This window comes from Terrapene carolina, unplaced genomic scaffold (genome assembly GCF_002925995.2).
Source record: "Terrapene carolina triunguis isolate 2854851 unplaced genomic scaffold, T_m_triunguis-2.0 Scaffold247, whole genome shotgun sequence".
Lineage (NCBI taxonomy): Eukaryota > Metazoa > Chordata > Testudines > Emydidae > Terrapene > Terrapene triunguis.
The window spans coordinates 3,493,782-3,513,279 of NW_020664598.1; the positions used below are offsets into that span (position 1 = coordinate 3,493,782).

The 19,498-nt window shown below is 49.6% G+C and overlaps 2 protein-coding genes across 2 annotated transcripts in view; one reads left to right on the forward strand and one right to left on the reverse strand.

The window, feature by feature from the left end:
* The first annotated feature begins 3,818 nt into the window (after window positions 1–3,818).
* SLC16A8 (solute carrier family 16 member 8) lies at window positions 3,819–11,256 on the forward strand. Its single transcript, XM_024200109.2, has 4 exons — window positions 3,819–4,047; window positions 4,711–4,854; window positions 5,790–6,659; window positions 10,855–11,256. The coding sequence occupies exons 1-4, from the start codon at window positions 3,819–3,821 to the stop codon at window positions 11,244–11,246; spliced, it is 1,635 nt and encodes a 544-aa protein (XP_024055877.2). The 3' UTR covers window positions 11,247–11,256.
* Window positions 11,257–14,497: 3,241 nt separating this feature from the next.
* Window positions 14,498–19,498, reverse strand: part of PICK1 (protein interacting with PRKCA 1) — a 13,547-nt gene continuing 8,546 nt past the window's right edge. The window contains exons 11-13 of the mRNA XM_026657542.2: window positions 18,558–18,608; window positions 16,654–16,798; window positions 14,498–16,176 (exon numbers count right to left, since the gene is read on the reverse strand). Coding sequence (XP_026513327.1) covers window positions 15,932–16,176; window positions 16,654–16,798; window positions 18,558–18,608 — 441 coding nt within the window. The 3' untranslated portion in view covers window positions 14,498–15,931. The remainder of the gene's footprint in view (window positions 16,177–16,653; window positions 16,799–18,557; window positions 18,609–19,498) is intronic.

Below are 19,498 nucleotides of genomic sequence, written 5' to 3' on the forward strand. Positions count from 1 at the left end.
CACTAGTGTGTGGATCCCATTGACTCCCAGTGCCAGCGTGCTCGAGTTGTGGATCCCACTCTGTTCAGAGGTTGGGTCTGGGACAGCTCCCTAGTGGTGGGATCCTGCTGTGCGTGGAGGGCGATTCTCAGTGCTAGCCCCGGGGGTGTAGCCCACCCCGCACACAAAGGCTGAGGGTGTGACTCTCCCCATTAGTGCACTGTCCTTACCCATGGGTTTTCTAGCACTGGTGGTGAATCTCACCCTGGCATAACTGAGACGCCAGCACTGAGCTACAAAGGTGACGGGAGCTATGGGGACACCTGAGAATGCAGGTGTGATGCGTTGGGCGTTAGCGTTCGGGGTGAAGTCTCTGCCTGCCAATGATCCATCTACTGTAGTGTGTGTTTAAACTGGGAATTGAGTATTTAAAATATCCAAACAAATCTCCCCAGCACTGGAGAAAATAGTAGTGAGCAATGGTGTGCAAGGACCAGACACAGTGTACATCAGTGCATACAACCCCCGTAGCAACGATCAGAACAGCCAGTGTACTTCCGAGCGGGAAACCTACACTCCCCACACCGGTCTCAGAGCCTGGAGTAAATGGCACATCAGACCATGTTTTGCAAATGAGGCGTTGTGTGCCAGAGGGCCAAATCGATGCCCTTGCCTAGAAGCTATTGAACACTTAGAGCGAGGAGACGTGTTGTTTATGAACTGCCTCCCCGCTTCCCAGTAAACCCCTGATCATGGTGCTGGAGCACAGAGGTTTCAACAAGATTGAGAAATGTAAGGATGGGCAGAGGGAATTAACAGCAACAATCTGGGGCAAGTGTCCGTGTGTCTGCGTGGGTGCGTGCATTTGGCAGCAGACACTCTTCCAACACAGCTGCATGCATCAGATGATGCCAGTGGTCCAGGTCCATGACTGATCTGGGAATCTTTGTTCCATTAGAGCACATGCCCTGTAATACAATAGTAACTTGCTTGCTAGTAAGTTGGAGACAGGTTGTGGGTGGAGCGGAGACTGAGGTGTCACTAAATCAACCTGCCGTGGTGCCACTGTTTGAAGTGATCATTTGGAGCAGTAAAAGGTTAGAACTGTTGGTGGTTGACAGTAGAATCTGGGTTTACCCTCACTCCGGGCGGTGAATACTTGGCGTGGAAATGCCTTTCCAACAGCCCCTTCCTACTGCTCTCTGTCACTCATTTGCACTGAGTCAGGGGGACTTGGTTTGTAAGGCTGATTCTTTTTGGCAGTAGGGTCTAGATAAATAAACACAGCACTGGGGAGTCACAGCTCCTGAGTTCTAATCCTCACTCTGCCGCTGGCTCACTGGGTTGCCTGGGGCGAGTAATTTATCATCTCTGTGCCTGAGTTTCCCCATCTGTAACACGTGTGTGTGTATATGGGGATGAATATTAATGGGCTAATGTACATGCAGCACTTTGAACACTTAAGGTGCTGTATGAGCGCCAAGTCTTATGTCTGGAATGAGTTTCTCAGTGCTGCTTGGCTTCAGGCAGAGAATGCTAGAGCTGGTGTGTGTGTGTGTGGGGGGGGGCAGCTGGAGCCCTCTATAAATGGGCTAGAACACCAGGCAGAGCTCGCTGGCCCCTTGCCTGCCCGTTTTCGGAAGCTCACAGAACATGCTGATTCTGCGCATGAGGAGCATTTGGCTAGAACCATCCAAAGGAGACTCTGCTTAAAACCACCCTGATAGCAAGATCCCACTGGCCATTCATTTCCTGTGCGACAGGTTCCCAACTACTGTTGACTAGGGGGCACTGGGCTAGGCCTTGTGGGAGAGGTGCCAGAAATAGCCTTTCCAGCTTCGCTTCAACAGAGCTTGGCCCAAGGCACTTGCCAATAGCAGTGTGTTGTGGTAGGACAACTGACCATGCTTTCCCAGAACAAGGGTCCTTCTGGTGGGGGGAAGGGAGACTCTGCTGAGGGCATCTGGGGACACCAGCCCTGAGCCTACCTGTACGTGCTGAGCCTGGCTCAGAAACCTGATTAGTGACAATTGGCCCAAAGCCAATGGTGCCTTCTCATGCAAATCAGCTTTACAGTGCATTGTGGGTATAGCAGTGTCCCTTACTGTAGGCCCACAGGCCATCTCGCCATTTCGGCTGGTGCGATGCTACATAGTCCTTGCTCAAGTGGTGATTGAAGACACCCCCTGGAGACACCCAGCCCTATTTTTATTGTTAGTTGTGCCATATTGACTTGCTGACAGCCTACACCATAACCTGTTTGGTTGTGAAACACCAGCCCCTCACCCCCGGGGTGGCATTAGCAATCTCATGAAACTACTGAGGCTGGCTGGTGCTGGAGTTGGGGAAGAAGGGGCTACTCTCCAAACTGGACTCTTGCCCAGTGAAGGTGGTTTACCCTGAATAACATCATTCTGCACTTCTACCTGAGGCTCTCAAAGCACCTTACAAACATGAACACACATAGCACCCCTGTGGCAAAGGAACTGAAAGAGACTCTCTGTTATGCACAGAGAGGGGAGATGACTTGCTCAAGGTCACACACACAGTCTGCAGCAGAGATGGGGATAGAGCTTAGATCTCTTGCTTCCCCATCCTGTGCCTTGTCAGTGAGAACCTCCTTGGCTCATGGCACTCCCCAGATCAGAGTGAAGGCTGGGACTTCCCAGGACTGGCTGAGGCAGGGAATGGAGACATCATCACAGAGTGAACTGTCTGCTCAATGTACTGCAGCCAGTGGCACGGAGTGGGGAGAGGCGTTTTGGGAGAGGAGGGGAAACCTGCATTGCCAGGAGAGGAAAGCGGAATGGCAAGCTGTGAGCTAAGCCTGGGGAAATCCACCTGTTCCCTGGAACCTGTCATACCATGTGCTAGCCACACCCTGGCCAGGAGTGAGAGAGTGCTGTGTTAGCAGTTATAGCCAGAGTGTGTTCGTGCAGAGACATTGGGTGACCAGGAGAGAGGCTGTGGCCTCCCTGTGCTGATGTTGTGTGCTCCCAGGGTCCACCATGCTCAGCATTGGGAAGGGCCCGATGAGCGCCCTGGCACAGGCTGCAGAAGTGAGAAAAACAAACCCAGACTGGCCAGTGGGAGCAAAATTCTTGGCCAGCTTAAGGCTTTTGAGAGAAACTCACAAGACAGCCCCCGCCTCTCCCCCCAACTCCCCCTGCCTTTGTTCTGGCCACACCATATAGGTACAGAGCCCTAATCTCTCTGGCATGCAAATACCCTACTGCTCTAGGGTATTCAAAAATCTGTCTCCTCAACGGCTCAAAAAGAGGGTGCATGTGAGGGGGGGGATGCGGACTGTCTGCAGTGTGCTTGCAGGGAGCATGCATGGTGTTATATAGCATGTCTAGGCCCCAACCCAAACGAAAGCCCTGTTGTGCTAGGCACTGTGCAAACACAGCTTGAGAGACAGACCCTGAAGAGCTTCCAGCCTAACTAGACAAGGCAGCCAACGAGTGGGAGGGGAGCCAGGCACAGAGGAGAGGTGAGGGGACATGCCCAAGGTCACCCAGCAGGTCAGTGGCAAAGAGCTTGGAATAGCGCCAGGTCTCCTGCCTCCAACTCCAGTGCCTTAGCCACTAGCCCACGCTGCAGCTCCATGTGACGCGGGGGCAGAGGTCAGAGAAGTTGGGAGTAAATACTGGCACAAGTGAACTTAAACACTTCAACAGGCAATGGTGGAGCGCCGGGCGGAAGGCTGGCGCTGCCATTGTAACCATGTGTCCTGTATGCTCTTCTCCTCCTGCAGCTCTTGGAGATCTGTGTCTACTGCACGCTCTCCCCTGCCCCAACCCCCGCTTGGCTTTGGGTCCCCTCCCCCAAATTAGAAAATGGGGAGGTCTGACCCAGAGGAGGGCCAGCTGCCAGCTTCGGTGAAGCCCCCAGATGGTGGCTGGGGCTGGATAGTGCTGCTGGGCTGCTTTGTGATCACCGGCTTCTCCTACGCCTTTCCTAAGGCCGTGAGCGTCTACTTCAAGGAGCTGATGCACGACTTCCACGTGGGCTACAGCGACACAGCTTGGATCTCGTCCATCATGCTGGCCATGCTGTATGGCACGGGTGAGAATGCTAGCGTGAGCCCGGCCCCCTGCCAACAATCCCCCCCACCTTAGCCCTCCCCCGCTCAAACACGTACTCGGCACAGAGTGGACGCCTCCTTTGGGTCTTTAACTGTCTCTTTATGCTTCCCAACCCTCCTCTGCACTAAAACCAAATGGGAAGTTGGGGCAGGGTGACAGAGACCTCTGTCCCCAGCACCCCTCCCAGAAGGGGGATGAGCATGTAATGTTGCTGATTTATGCCCCCACGTCCTCCATGCCTCAGACATCCCCTATGTCTCCGCGGGCACCCTGAAGATCTCTTTGCCTGCTCATCAGCTCCATTCCTTGGTCAGCCAGAGGGGGTCCCTCTCTTCCCTTTTGCTGCCCTCACTGAAACTGAGTGTAGCTGTCTCCATGTTACACCGAGTCTCTCCTTGCCCCGTGGAAAGAAGGAATCAAAGCCAGGTCTGCCTTGTGGCAGTGCGGAGCCAGGGCTACTCTGTCTGGACCCTAGAGCTGACGCTCTACCGCCAGAGCAGAGCTGATGGTGAGGGAGGGAGATTTCCTTTGGCCTCAGCATTCTGCATTCACGTGCTGCAGGTGAGTGGAGAAGTCACTCAGTTGTAGCTGCCCTAACTCCTTGTTTTCTCTGGTTCTCACTGGCTGCTTTGCTTCCATTCAGGGCCTGTGAGCAGCATCATGGTGAACCAGTTTGGGTGCCGGCCTGTGATGCTTGTCGGTGGGCTCCTGGCATCTTCCGGTATGATCCTAGCCTCCTTCACCACCAACATTATTGAGCTGTACCTGACGGCTGGCATGCTGACAGGTGAGAGCCCTACGGAGGGGGAGCGCTGCAGCTGTGGGAGTGCTCAGGGAGCCGACGTGGCTTATTGGGAGGACAGCCTGCCATGGCAGCAGCTTTATGGCACTGGCTCTTGAGGCTGGAGGAGGCAAGAGGAGGGGTCCGGGCGGTGACTGAGACTTCTGCCTGCCTCCATCTGGAGTGGCATAGATGGAATCAGAGCTGGCCCAGGGACCTCAGTGTCCAGGACCCTTGTTCTCTGGCTGGCAAAGGCTGAGAGCACTGTGAGGACGATCTGCTCAGAACTCAGTGGCTGGCGGGAGAAACACCTTAAGGTCTGGCTCATCAATTGATTTAGCAAGATTGGATGGGCTAGAGAGGGAACTCCACACAGCCGTCTTCATACAGAGGCAGAGTCATTGGGGCATGGGGTGGGGGGAAACCACTGAGCTCTGAGGGGGCGCGTGGGAAGAGACACATGCACTAGGAGGAAGAAGAACCCATAATAACAGAAAAAAACCCGCTGGTCCATTAATATTTTCTCTTCTGGATGCAATCTGACAATGGAACAGCCTGAGGTAGGGGTCACAGTGGGACTGATCAAGAGTTTAAAGGGTAATGGCCCAAGTAAGGTGATGGTGGAGCAGTCCTGATACAGGCTCTCAGGGAAGGCCTGCCAGTTAGAATGGGGTAGCCAAAGGCAGGTGGCAGTGGGCGGGTCCCAGTGCAATGTAAGCTCTTTGGGACCTAGCCCTGCCTCTGCCTATGAGTTTCATACAGTAAGTCATGTGGGAGAGTCTAAGACTCGGGAAGAGAATTAAACTACATGATGGAGTCTTTGGGCTAGGTGTGTGCGTGCAGAATCTCTGAGAGGTTTGCATTTGTTGTGGTCCTCTTGTCTCTGTTGTCTCACACCCATTACTCTCTCCATCTTCTCCTTCCCCTACCCCTGCCCACAGGTCTAGGTATGGCTTTGAACTTCCAGCCCTCCCTGATCATGCTGGGCACCTACTTTGACAAACGTAGACCTCTGGCCAATGGGCTTGCTGCAGCCGGGAGCCCTGTCTTCCTCTCTGCCCTCTCTCCGCTGGGGCAGGTCTTGCTTGAGAAGTTTGGCTGGCGAGGAGGATTCCTCATCATGGGGGGTTTGCTGCTCAATTGCTGCACCTGTGGAGCAGTCATGAGGCCTCTCGAGGCAGGCATGAAGCGGAAGATGGAGAGAGTTCAGGACAAATATGAAGCCAAGGAGATGCTACCCATTGGGGAAAGGGCAGAGGAGGCCATAAGCACCATTGAGGGAGCCAAAAAATCAAAGAAAACCAAGAAGCAGCAGCAGCCCAGGAAAGGGAAGAAGCTATTGGATTTTTCTATCTTCTCCAACCGGGGGTTTGTCATTTACTCCATTGCTAAGTTCATCATGGTCTTGGGTCTCTTTGTGCCCCCCATATTGCTGGTCAACTATGCCAAAGACATAGGAGTGCCAGACACAGAAGCTGCCTTCCTGCTGTCCATCATTGGCTTCATAGACATCTTTGCCCGCCCTTCCTGTGGGATGCTAGCCGGGATGAAGTGGATGCGTCCCCATGTCGCCTACTTATTCAGCTTTGCTATGCTCTTTAATGGCCTGACAGACATCTGCAGCGCCAGGGCTAACACCTACACAACACTGGTCATCTTCTGTATCTTCTTTGGCATCTCCTACGGCATGGTGGGTGCATTGCAGTTTGAGGTGCTCATGGCCATTGTTGGATCCCAGAAGTTCTCCAGTGCCATTGGGCTGGTCCTGCTCATCGAAGCCATTGCTGTGCTCATTGGGCCACCCTCAGCAGGTATGTTTGTGCTTGAGAGAGCTGTCGGTCACCCAGCTGCCCTCCTGGCCTGACACTGGGACTCTTGACCAACAGGGTAACACTAATGGTTAAGTCCTCTCAAGAATTTGGAGGCATCCAGACATTTTAACTGCATATTTCTAGCTCTAACTTTTGATTGGTGGAATGGTATCCGTAGTCATCCAATGGCATCCTAGATATCAGGGCGGGGTGGGGTGGCATCAGTACCTGGCATCTGAAGGGTTCATGAGGCTGCACCTCTTTAATTCCTTGAGGGAGAGGACATCTAAGCAGATAACTGAAGAACTGAAAGGAGTTGAACTGTTCAACTCCTATTTTTAGAGAGGAATGAATGAGGGACTATTTCATTGCCTCTGTTTGCACAAGTGGGGGGAAAAGGTACCCCTGCTTTATTATGTGTGTGGGGGGGTAATACACACTTCTCTCTCTTTTTTTTTTTTTTAATCAGTTTTTCACAAAGTATACAAAACACTGAGCTGGTTTTTCATTTCAATTGTCTCTATAAAAAAAAGACCATCTGAAATGAAGAATCTGAGTCCAACCCAATTCACCACAAAACTGATATAACCGGTGTGCTGAGAGATTCTTCTTGTGAATTCTAGTAGTTTTGCTCATAAAAAATTAGCAGCAACGAGCATTTAGTTAGGGCCACCTATAGTGGGATCTACCCACAGCGTCCCTTAATCCTGACCAACAGCACCCCCTGCTATTGCTTTGCATGGGTAAGAAGAGAAGGTTATGTTGTTGTTAAAGCCTGGCAAAAACCATTTGTGAACATTAATGTGACTAAAACCAGCAGCTTCTCATTAGTATTCACAGCCCTTCTGCTTTGTTGCTGTGCATATTCATGAGCGTGACTATTTTTGTTTGCAGAAAGCACGAGTCTCATGAATGTTTGTAGCAATACATCCCTGCCAGAATTGTGCACAGGGCTATCTCCAAATCTTTTTTTAGAGAGAAGATTCAAAGTCTTTCCTTCAATAAGGGAGTGGTGCAGGGGTGTTGAAACAATTTGTATAGTGGGGGAGCTGAGAGCCATTGAACCAAACTGTAAACCCTGGATATGATGGAAATCACTTCAAACCAGGGGGTGCGGCAGCACACCTAGTTCCAGCACCTATGGAGTGGCAATAATATGTAACTACTAGTGAATAGTTTGTTCCCTTGGGAGGGAGTAGCTTGCATAAAGTGTCTGAGGAACATGACCAATCCTTGTCAAAGTCTATTAGTGGATAACGTGCAAACAGGAAAACAAGGGCAAATTTACTGAATAATTTATTCGCTGAGGCATCTCTGGTGTATTGTAGGCAAATGCCTACCAGGGCCCAGACTGACATCCCCCTCCCCCTGCTCCTTTCCTTAAGCCAAAATTTGAACCCATATCTCCAGCCATGACACGGCAGTGCATGAAACGCAGCATGAATGAGCTCCTCCCCATGCTGTGCCAACCATAGAATCATAGAATATCAGGGTTGGAAGGGACCTCAGGAGGTCATCTAGTCCAACCCCCTGCTCAAAGCAGGACCAATTCCCAACTAAATCAACCCAGCCAGGGCTTTGTCAAGCCTGACCTTAAAAACCTCTAAGGAAGGAGATTCCACCACCTCCCTAGGTAACCCATTCCAGTGCTTCACTGCCCTCCTAGTGAAATAGTACAGGAGTACTTGTGGCACCTTAGAGACTAACAAATTTATTTGAGCATAAGCTTTCGTGGACTACAGTCCACTTGTCCAAGCTAGACCTCCCACACTGCAACTTAAGACCATTGCTCCTTGTTCTGTCATCTGCCACCACTGAGAACAGCCTAGCTCCATCCTCTTTGGAACCCCTCTTCAGGTAGTTGAAGGCTGCTATCAAATCCCCCCTCACTCTTCTCTTCTGCAGACTAAATAAGCCCAGTTCCCTCAGCCTCTCTTCGTAAGTCATGTGTCCTAGCCCCCTAATCATTTCCGTTGGCCTCTGCTGGACTCTCTCCAATTTGTCCACATCCCTTCAGTAGTGGGGGACCAAAACTGGATGCAATACTCGAGGTGTGGCCTCACCAGTAACGAATAGAGGGGAATAGTAACTTCCCTCGATCTGCTGGCAATGATCCTACTAATGCAGCCCAATATGCCATTGGCCTTCTTGGCAACAAGGGCACACTGCTGACTCATATCCAGCTTCTTGTCCATAATAAACCCTCAACTAGTACAGAGGCTCCCAAAGTGGGGTCCCCAGCCCCTGTAGGTTACATGGGGATCCATCTCTTGAGCCAGGGTCAGAATGTGCCAGAACAGCATTCCCGCATTTTTGCTGCATGGAGGACACCATTTTGTTCTCCAGATGGCATCCTCCGCACAGCGTGACCTCTCACACACCATGCATAAGTGAGAGCTCACACTGGCTGAGGTGTTCCAGTCACACCAGAAATGATAGGGGTCCGGGACACTTAGTAAGATGCCAAAGGGGTCGTTTGGGAACCACTGCACTAGAGCCTCTGAAGGCAAAAGCAAGGGAGGTTTAGGTTAGACATTAGGAAAATCTTTCTGTCAGGGAGGTTAAGCACTGGATCAAATTACCTAGAGAGGCTGTGGAATCTCTGTCACTGGAGGTTTTTAAGAGCAGGTTGGACAAACACCTGTCAGGGATGGTCTAGATAATACTTAGTCCTGCCTCAGAGCAGGGGACTGGACTTGATGACCTCTTGCGGTTCCTTCCAGTCCTACACTGATTGTGGGGAGGAAAGGACCAGACCTATGGCTTAATTTGGGTCACTGTGAGAACCCTCACTAACAACAACAGTACCTGGCTCCTCTTCTCTGATCCAAACAGGAACACGCTTATTTCCCACGGGGAGTAGCAGGCCCAAGCAGGTGGACACTGGCCCACTTCAGGGAGATTTCTGAAATAGATTGTGAGACAGAGGTAATGATTCATGGGGCTTAATGAAGCAGCTGTGGTGGCAGGGGAAGGGGACATTAGCTCAGCATTGCTGGTGGGCCTGTCAGTATCCAGAGCTTGGTGATATAACAGCCAAAAACGCAAAGGGGGGAGAAACAGGCCTTTATTGAATATTGTGTGCAGCACCGGAGCAGCTCCTTTCAAGGAAGGAACATGGGAGAAATGGCAATAGAAAGAAAAGGGAAGGAGGAGACCATGAGGGGATCTGAACAGCCTGGAGAGGGAGAGATGCTTTGTCTCCTCTCCATTTATGCACAGAATTTAAGGCCAGAAGGGACAGGTCTAATCTGACCCCCTGTATAACGCTGGCCTGAGAGCCTCACCCAGTTACCCCTGCACTGAGACCAATAACATATGCTTTAGTCAAACACATCTTCCGGAAAGGCATCCAGTCGTGATTCGAAGAGGGTTACGGTTATTTGGGTAAGTCAATACAGAATGGTGGAGAGGGACAAGGACAATAGTGGGATGAGAGAGGGACCTAGGGTACTGCAGCAATGAAGCTGGGACCATCTTTATATGTTGAGAGCAGTTGTTTGTAAAATAGGATAACAAGGGAGCAGAAACAGAGTGGGAAGAAAGTAACAGTGTCACTTTGCTTGCATAACCCTACTTAGCTGCTACTTGGTCTGCAGGTTCGAGGGGATGACAGGGCTTGCTGTGTGTTAAGATTTGCCCCCTACTATTCCCTACTCTTTACCCAGCCTGGAGTCACATATAGGGTCCCACCACACACACAGGACAATCCTGACTTTCACAGAGTTATCCCATGAGCCCTAACTTGTGGGACAATTCAAAGGTCCCCCAATATTGGTTTCAAGCATTATGCCGCAGCATTGCATGTGATTCCATTGCCTCTTCTGAGTCGTCATACTGTGGTGATGGGAAGATGGACTGGAGCAGTGTCAGACCACATCAGCACGGTCTCATGATTATTTAACACTTACAGAACAAAGGCAAATTAGTAGCTACAAGCAGTGTCACAGACTCACCTCTTGGAGCACATCCTGTCTGTTTTTCTCAGCCAACACAGAATGGCTTTCTGTTGTATATTGTCCAGGGTTTTGTCCAGTGTAATTCTGAATATCCCGATAAGGCTTCAGTCTCTTTCCTTAGGAAATTATTCCCCAGCCACAGAGAGCTCATTGAGGTGCTGATCTCAGCGACTTCCATGTCATTGGAAAAGACTTGCTGACAGTCTAACAGTAATTATTTCTCATTTGACTATCAGGACGCTTGGTGGATGCATTCAAGAACTACGCAATCATCTTCTACCTGGCTGGCTCAGAGGTTGTACTCTCCTCCCTCTTCCTGGCCATGGCCACCTACTGCTGCCTGAATCAGGGGAAGAAGACACCCCAGCCAGAGAAGACCCCTTCGGTAGGGGGTGGCAGTGATACCGAAGAGGCAGAGTCAGATGCGCAGGAAGTGGAGGATCATGCTGGTGACAACCACCACCTGTCCCACAGCACCAACACTGCTGTCGTCACGGACAGCGATGCGGTGAACCACGTAGCAGAGGACCATAGTGCAGATGGGGTGGAGCAGCCTGCGGATGAGGGGGCAGTGCCAGTCCCAGGTGAATGCAACTCTGGCCAGACAGTGGAGAGAGAGAGATTTTAGCAAGTGAAAAGCCAGGACTAAGAGCCAATGCTAAAGTGTGTGACTGGCCTGGTTTGGAGACAAGTATATGGGGGAAGGAATATGGGTTGGAAGGGGAGAGTGTGCTGGGGAAGAAGGGGGAGCTGCAAGGAACAAGAGACTGATTCCAAGAATAGCAGAATTTTTATATATATAATGTCTGTGTAACAGTATACTGCAAATACACTGATGTATTCAACACGGGCCCAAAGACATTGAAAACCAGCCTCCCCTACAAACTGTCCCTGGGAAATATTTTTAAACAGCAGCAGAGGCAGCCAGAGAACTTTACTTTTCCCTCTACACTATCACCCTAAGCCAGAGTTAGGGGCTCTCTATGATCATATCTGCTTTACTCAGTCTTCAATGCCTCTCCTAATCTGCTACTGCTGTCAGGACAGACCCCGCTTCGTAGACTGCAGAAGAGGTCACACTATGAACTTGTCTGGAGGGAGGTTGGTTTTGGCTGTCATGGAAGCAGCTGATGGTGTAGGGAAAAAAAGCTAGAGGGCAGCTACAGGAATTGCCATACTTCATGTCAATAATCTCTCTGACCTTGCCTCCACCCACAACCAATGCCTCAGAGAAAGGTATAGCCTTCCCCTGCCTAGGCAATACTAAAAGTGAGGGGAAGGGACTTCATTCTGACCCCAGCTTGAGATTATCTGATGGGGTAGCAGGCCAAAAGCAAGGTGGTTGTGATGCTTCATGGGCAAGGAGGAGGAACTGGGGGAAAAGCTCTAGTTAAGGGCACCAAGCAAGGAAACAGTCAAACTAAATGCCATTAGCTAACACCTGCCCTGACACTAAAAAGTCTTACAGATAGGAATACTAGCAAGGACCCTTCCCCATAGGCTGAATCTGCAAGGCGAGAGTAGATGACATGTGAGGGGGAACAACGCTGAGCAGGAAGAGTTTATCTTCAGGGCCCAGGTAAAAAACACACCATGTCCTGAGGGATTATCCCTGTGGCAGCAATGGTACAAGGGGGTGGGGTGTATTAGTTAAAAAACACACAAAGAAAACCCCTTATATAAAGGAATCAATGTTCAGGCAGAAGAACAAGCAGCAGCCAGAGGATGCAATGAATGAGGGGGTTTGAGCAAGTAGTAAATCAGGTTTAAGCGATGGATTTCTGGATTCTAAACGAACAACCTTCCCTCGCATGCTTAAACCACACTTAATCCGCTTTAGAACTGGGTCTACTATGACACTCCTAGCCAAAGCCCTTCCTTCCAGTTTCCTGAATTACTTTACCTCAAACACCCCGTGCCAACACCTCAAGGGCCCTATTACAACACCAAGAGATCAGAAGCCACAGAGCTGTACGGCAGGGATCTCAAGGGCTGCAGAACAGACATTTCACTTCAGGTCACTGGCTTGAATATGAACTAGGGAGTAGTCAGAGACATTACAAACTGCTAGCCCACCTAAACCGAATTTGGTGAGGGAGAGAGAGAAGGTCGCACTCCAGCTGCTACTACACAAGCAGTATTGATTTGCTGCAATAAGGACAGTTTTCAAAGAGAGACAAGACCTCAATGAGTCAGGGGGCTTGCAACTAAGATGTGGCCCCCTCCATCCAGGACTCAGCTGAGACAGATGGGGGTGGGGGGCAAAGAGCACTTTAGCTACCCCCCTCTGTCTGTGTAAGAGGCTCAGCTTGTAACTTGCAACCAGCACTGTATTCACATTAAAATTTATCTAAACTCCCAAACAAATCTGACCATTTTTGGAGCATCAAGATTAGTCAGTTCCTTAGAGTATATTCTCTGTGGCTTTGTTCAATCTTGCACTTTTAAGTGACTCAAGAGAAGAAGCCTCCACCACATCTTCTGGGAAACTAATCCAGTCTACATGGACCTCACTGGTAGCAAAGGATTCCCACTATCCAGGCAACATTTTCCTTTATTCAGTTTCATATCATGAAGTCTAGTTATACAACCCTGTGGTCAGAGTCTGTCTCCCAACATAGGCAACACAAAGCAGTAGCTGGGAACTCAGCAGAAGGGATAGCTACTCCACGCTAGCCTCAGCATAGGGGCCCGGCCAGGGAAAGGTTGCCACTAGAGCACCTCCAGGGGGATATGGGCCGCTGGTTGTAACTTACAACAGCCTTCAGGCTACTCTAAGTCCCAGGAGCAGACCAGTTCCCCCCCCCCCCCCAGGGGCCATGAAGATGGTATAGAGCCACCTTTGCCACTTCCCCTTCAAAGTTGCACTGAACATGGCTTACCATAGCTCAGGACCCAGACTGCACTTGATACTCCTTCTCCAGCAGTTTTCCTCTATACATTTGGTCCCTCCAGTTCCTTGCTTACTGTGGTTGCTCTTGTCCAACTCCCATTCAAACAGTGTCAGCCTGGACTCCAGAACCCCGCAGCAGGACAAAGCATGAGGAGTGCTTTTTAAAAGAAAAGTTGGTACCATCGTATTGCACTATAACACTCCAAATGGGATGCTAAGCAGCCTGCCCTGTGATCTCTGCCAGTCAGAATTCAGAGCTTAGGGAGAGAGTGTGTGGCCAGAGCTGGTGAAATGTGGTTTGCTGGAGCTCCATCACTGACATTTTCCATTTCTATAAGCTACCTCTTTGACACAGCTGGCAGCCTCTGCTCACAAGGTCAGGATTTACTGTCAGCTCAGGCTTGAGGTGTGGCAGCTGAGTTTGTGGTTAGAACCTAGCACTGGAATAGCAAGGGATGCTGCAGGACAGGATTGAGGTGGACTACTGTGTTCTGCAAGGATATATTCGCCCTCTAAGCTGAGCCATAGCACACCTAGGAACATAGGACACCCCCTGTGTATAGCCTTATGTAGCATGTACATCACACTTTTCATCTGCAAAGCAAGGTGCAGTGATGGCCACCATAATTCTGTTCAAGGAGTTAATATCCCCCTTAAGACAAAAGGAACATAGCCTTATGCACAACCTTCATGTCCCACCTCATCCAAAATAGAGGGATGAGGAGAAGCGAACAGATCACGAAAAAGCCAGTGAAAAGGGGACGGAAAATAGAAATGTTATGTTTTTCTTTATTAGAGGCATCCATCAGCATATTAAAGCCCATTCAAGTCTTCCAGAGCAGCCTAGCCCTAGCTGGCCTTCTTGAGGCACCCACGGAGAAGATGACAGAGTCCAGAAACAAAACAAGTAAAAAACATATAAATCATAAATTAATGCCCTTAATAGCCTTGCTCACTGCCAGCTGGTACATGTCATCCTTGGAGAAGTCAAAACCTTCACCCCCAACAGATCACTGCCACAAACAGAAAGCCATATATGGAACTGGGACTCCAAAAAGGAGAGAGAAAGGGAAGGGGGGTTGGGAGGAATCCTTACTGCCCCTGATTTTTCCTTTTCCCCTTGCCTTGTGTTGGGGGTGAGGAGCCTTAGCTCTGAGTTCCAGCTGGGCTTTCTGGCCCGAAGGCAGCACAAAATGGGAAACTGAATGGTCATGTAGCAACAGGGTGAGCTGTAGGGTGGGGGTGCGTGATTTAATACTCCATGCTCCTTACATCACGTGTCTAAAATAATCTCCATCTGCAGGCACTGTTTTCCCCTCCCCATAAGACTCTGTGTTATTCGACACACTCTCTGATATAAGGCCGTAGCACCTCCTCCCCGGTTTTATAATGATCACACCTCTTGGCACCTATGCACAGGGAGGGGTGCACATGACAAGCTGTGCATCCTCAAGGAGCAAATCTGGTTACGGCCAACCAGGAGCAAAATGTGAGAGGGGAAATGACCAAGGAAACACATGGACCAGAGTCCCCTGAGCCAGTGTGAATTTCACAAACCTCCTCCCTTTGACTAGTAGAAGGTTCACCTGTTGCCCATGTACTGATGAAGATGGTTCCTCTCTGATAAAGGCCAGTTCCCTTCTCTTTCTTTGGGGAGGGTGATGCTACACATGGGAAGGGCTCCAGGCAGACCCCTTTCCTTAAAGGATTTCATCAGTCCCTTGTTGGTTGATGACCTGTTTACATCTACCACTAGTTCTACACCTCAGCTTGCCTGGGTTCTCCTTCTCTTCCATAGGAAACAGTAGCCAAAGCAGGTGGAGAGGGGGCAGATTCCTCTAGCATCCTCACACCTACCTAGAGCCAGCAGGGGCAGTAGAATTGTAAACAACATTTGAAGTGGGAGAGTAGAGAGGCAAAACCCTCTGGTCCCAGGGTAGTCAGCAGTGGAGCGAGTGGTTCTGCTGATTTCAGCATTTTTCCATCTAGTGAGGGTAGATCAGGAGGAGCTGTTCTTGCTGTCCATAGTTATCCCTCTTGAGGTGCTTTTTTTAAGCAGACGCAGGCAGCAGAAGAGGAGGGATGTGCTCTTCACACTCAAAAAGGTCCCCTCCACAGGTGGAATCATATGGTGTGGGGAGGGAATTCCTCAAAGGGTTCCCCACAGTAACCCCCTACCTCAGCCTCTGAGTTGGGCAATGGAACACTGGGGAAAGCCATCCAGGCAAAGAGGGAGGGAAGGAGAAAGTGGAGGCTGGAAAGAGTGCGGACTTTGCGCCCAAGTCATCCCAACTGCCCCCATCCGAAGCAGAGGAGGAATCCCTGGCTGAGCTTATACAGAAAATCACTGAGGACGAATCACCATGTGAAACAGATTTTATCAGTGTCTAATGTCTTTCCCGCCCGCTGTGTCAGCATATTCAGGCATCATCAATAAGCTTTTCGCCATTTGCTTCCTCCTTCCTCTTGGCCTCTCGCTCTCCTGCCTCCTCTTCCTCCTCTGCCCCATCTGAGAAGACGTCCTTCTGACCATAGCTCAGGGTGGTGCGTGCTAGGTCCACTTCGATGGGAAAGACATCTGCATCCCGGAGCACGGCGTAGCAGTCATCATTGTATTTGGACATGGTGGAGACAAAGCGCTGGAGCTGGAACACGATGTCCTGCACTGCAGAGGGGATGGGTTGGGAGTGTGTCAGTGGGGAATATAGCAGATAGTGTTCTCCCTCTCACATGCACTCTTGCTTTTTCAGTGACCAACCACCATGTCCACACCCCGTTATCCTGGATTTGAGGGGTGTGTGTACCCCAGAATGTCATCAAGCTAATTGCAACTAATCTGTTCCCCAGGGTTTTCAGAACCCACAGAAGTATCTCTCCCCTCACCCCCAAGGCTGTGACCAAGCCTCCCTCCCCGAGATTAGCCAAATATTCCTATGCAGCAGTCACATTCATGGTCTGTGCACAGCTGTCTCCCAAGCACTCTAACAGAAGGGTCCATGAGGACAGGGACCCAGACTGGATGAGGTCAGTGAGATGCTGGCAGCAAGGGTTTCTGGGCTAAGATGAGGCAGGACCACAAGGGCAAAGAACCCCTGTCTGGATGAAGCCCATAGGGGCCATGAAGGAGGGCAGTGACACTCACCATGTTTCTGGTCCAGCAGTTCAATCTTCTCCAGCACATCCTTCCTCATCCTGGCAAAGCGTGTGCGTGCCTCCTGGCGGCAGCGTAGGACTAAGCGATACTCATAGTTCCCAGTGCTGACCCTGTAGAGGGGCTCGCCCAGTGCCTGCCAAGAACACCACACCATTTTAGAGACTCCCAAAAGGTCCACCGTGCAAGAGGCTTACTGATGTGATCCCATGAACCTCAGGTCACCATGTGATCCTGCTGCAGCCTTCTTGGGACCATTGAAACACAGCACAGGAACCACTGATGACTAGGAACACGGAGCTAGTCCTAGGCAAGCTACGAGCTGGAGCCCAGAGCCTCCAAATCTACTGTTAAAACGGCCACTTCAAAGGCCAAACACATAATAGCAGGGATGAAGAAATGAGCATTACCATGACACAAGGGAATGGGACTTATAGTCCCTTTCAACCTGGAAAGGTGAGAACAGATGGCCAGCTGGTACTGGATTTCTTAGCTGAGTTATTGAGAGAGGCACCAGTACCCAACAAACCTATTGTACATGCAAGCAGGTGCTTGAGAAAATGCAGGTGGGATAGGTAAACTTATGCCAGTTTGTGACGGCTGCCTTCCTGCAAGCTTCATCACTTGCAGGTTGCCTCACAAGCAAGCAGCAAGGTTTCTTTTCAAATATATAAAACTCTTGACAGGGCTTTGGAGCGGAGCCCAGAGCTGGAGCACAGAGCAGCTCCGGAGCAGTGGAGCTGCAGGTTTTTGCCTGGAGCTGGAGCGGAGCCGGAACACAGCTCCAAAGCCCCGTAGAGGGCAACTCTACCCAGGCATCCGTGTGTTGCCTACCTCTAGTCATGGCACTGGAAGTCAGTAAGGGTGGAACTACTGATTGTCCAACAGCACATGTTTGAGAGAAAAGCAATGGGGTCTGTCAGCACAGGGGACAGCAGATAGTGCTTCCTCCCTACACACATACTTGCTTCTGCCTGTGGGTCTTGAATGTACCCTTAATTCATGTGTGCCAAAGCCCAACCATGGCACCCTGCTGGCCCAGGGGGAGAGATTTTCTTCTCTCATTTAGTAGAATGTATATCATCATTAGGTGTTGGGTCACTCAAGTTTTACTAGTTACAAAGGAGGGACCATTGTCTGGTCCTCTGAGCAAAGAACTGGGCACCAAGGAATGCAGAGTTCTAATCTCAGCTCTGATACTGAGTCCATCTCTGACCTTGGACAAGTCCACACCCCCCTTGTATAGTTGGGGAAACTGAGGCATACACAAGGCATCTTTATTTACCTTATAAGTTGTTGGTAAGGATTAAGATTTGTACAGCACTTTGAAGATTCACAAGGCTATATTCAATGCTAGGAATTATTTTCCATGCCAGTTTGAAGATTTTACTGGATTTTTAGAAGTCTTCCAATTATAATTATGAATATTTGTTTAAGTACATTGTCACTAGGAGAGATTCTCCTGAAATTTTCCTTAAACAACTACAATTGCAACTTACAAACAAATTTGCATTAGTGTGGGATGCAGAGTATCTAATACAGGACTTAAGATAAACTGCACATTATACTCAAGTGGAATCCATTAGGATAACACTGTATAGTAATCCTTAACACATACTAGTATTACTAGAAGAGTAGGACACACAATTCAGTGAGCATGCAGTAGAGATGATGACTGGTCCCAATGATTTGTGATGATGGGATGTGTTTCATAAACGTTATCAGTTATATTTTCTGCATAGCATTCAAAGACTTTCAGGTTTGAACACTAACAATTTTAATGTATTATTAGCAGGGCTAATGTATGGCTGTATGCAGGCACATCTGTGTTTCTGTGGGTTGCATGTGAGGGAGGACAAAATGCTATAGAAATACAACCTGCAATCTGTACTCACAATGCAGCTGTATTCCTCATCATCCATCTCCTTCACTTTCAGGCAGTAAGACTACAAAGGAAGGGTTGAAGAACAGAAAAGACCAAGGGTTAAAAAACAAACAAACACATCATCACCACACAAAGTACTGTGTGACCAAGTTTCCAGGCAATCAGACATGTAGGGGGTTGTCCCTGCTTCTCAAGACCTTCTCAAATGGTGTGGCCATGGACACTGGGAGAAGCCCAGATGGACCAGATGCAATATCTCAGAAGGAGAATGAATCCCGTTTGGAGAAAGGGGAAGGAGGGTAAGCATGCCCCTCCTAGGGAGCAGGCAGGCAAGCAGGGGAAGGGGCTTGTTATTTATACTACAGTAGCACCCAAAACATCCTGGACCCTGGATAGACATACAGGAAGATTCTGTCCCTCCCTAAAGAACTTACAATTTACTAAAAAGCTCTGTGCTGTGTATGGTTTGGGGCACTACCATAGCAAAAAGTCACCAGGAATAAATAAGAAAGCGATGAAATGATTAAAGGGCTGGAAGGATTGATTTAAGAGGAAAGCTTGTCAATTGTCTAGCTTGGCTAAATAATGGCCAACTACAAGTAACTGAAGGGTATTAATGCTGGGGAGAGAGAGGAAGCGTTTAGGAGATTCCAAGACAGTAAATTGTGTAGGAGCTCCCTTACAAATAAGGAGGTTAAATTTAACGAAGCAATATGTCATGTGGATATCAGGAAATGTATCTTAATTGTGAGGTCTATTAGGTTACAGAATAGTCTCTCAAGGGAAGTAGCTGAAGCATGTTTCTTGAGTCCTGGAGACCGGAGAAAGTGCTAGAGAAGATAAGGTATGGAATACTCTTGACCGGGAAATAGAGTATATTTGAATGAATAGGTCTTCTCTGTGCCCATGTGCTATGATTCTATGAAACCCAATCTCTCCCAGATGTTAATT

Excerpts from the sequence above, each read along its gene's own strand:
- SLC16A8 (XM_024200109.2), top strand. The coding sequence starts at position 3,819 with ATGGGGAGGTCTGACCCAGAGGAGGGCCAGCTGCCAGCTTCGGTGAAG. Across the intron at positions 4,048-4,710 it reads GGCCATGCTGTATGGCACGG|GGCCTGTGAGCAGCATCATG; the intron begins GTGAGAATGCTA and ends GCTTCCATTCAG. Across the intron at positions 4,855-5,789 it reads GACGGCTGGCATGCTGACAG|GTCTAGGTATGGCTTTGAAC; the intron begins GTGAGAGCCCTA and ends CCCTGCCCACAG.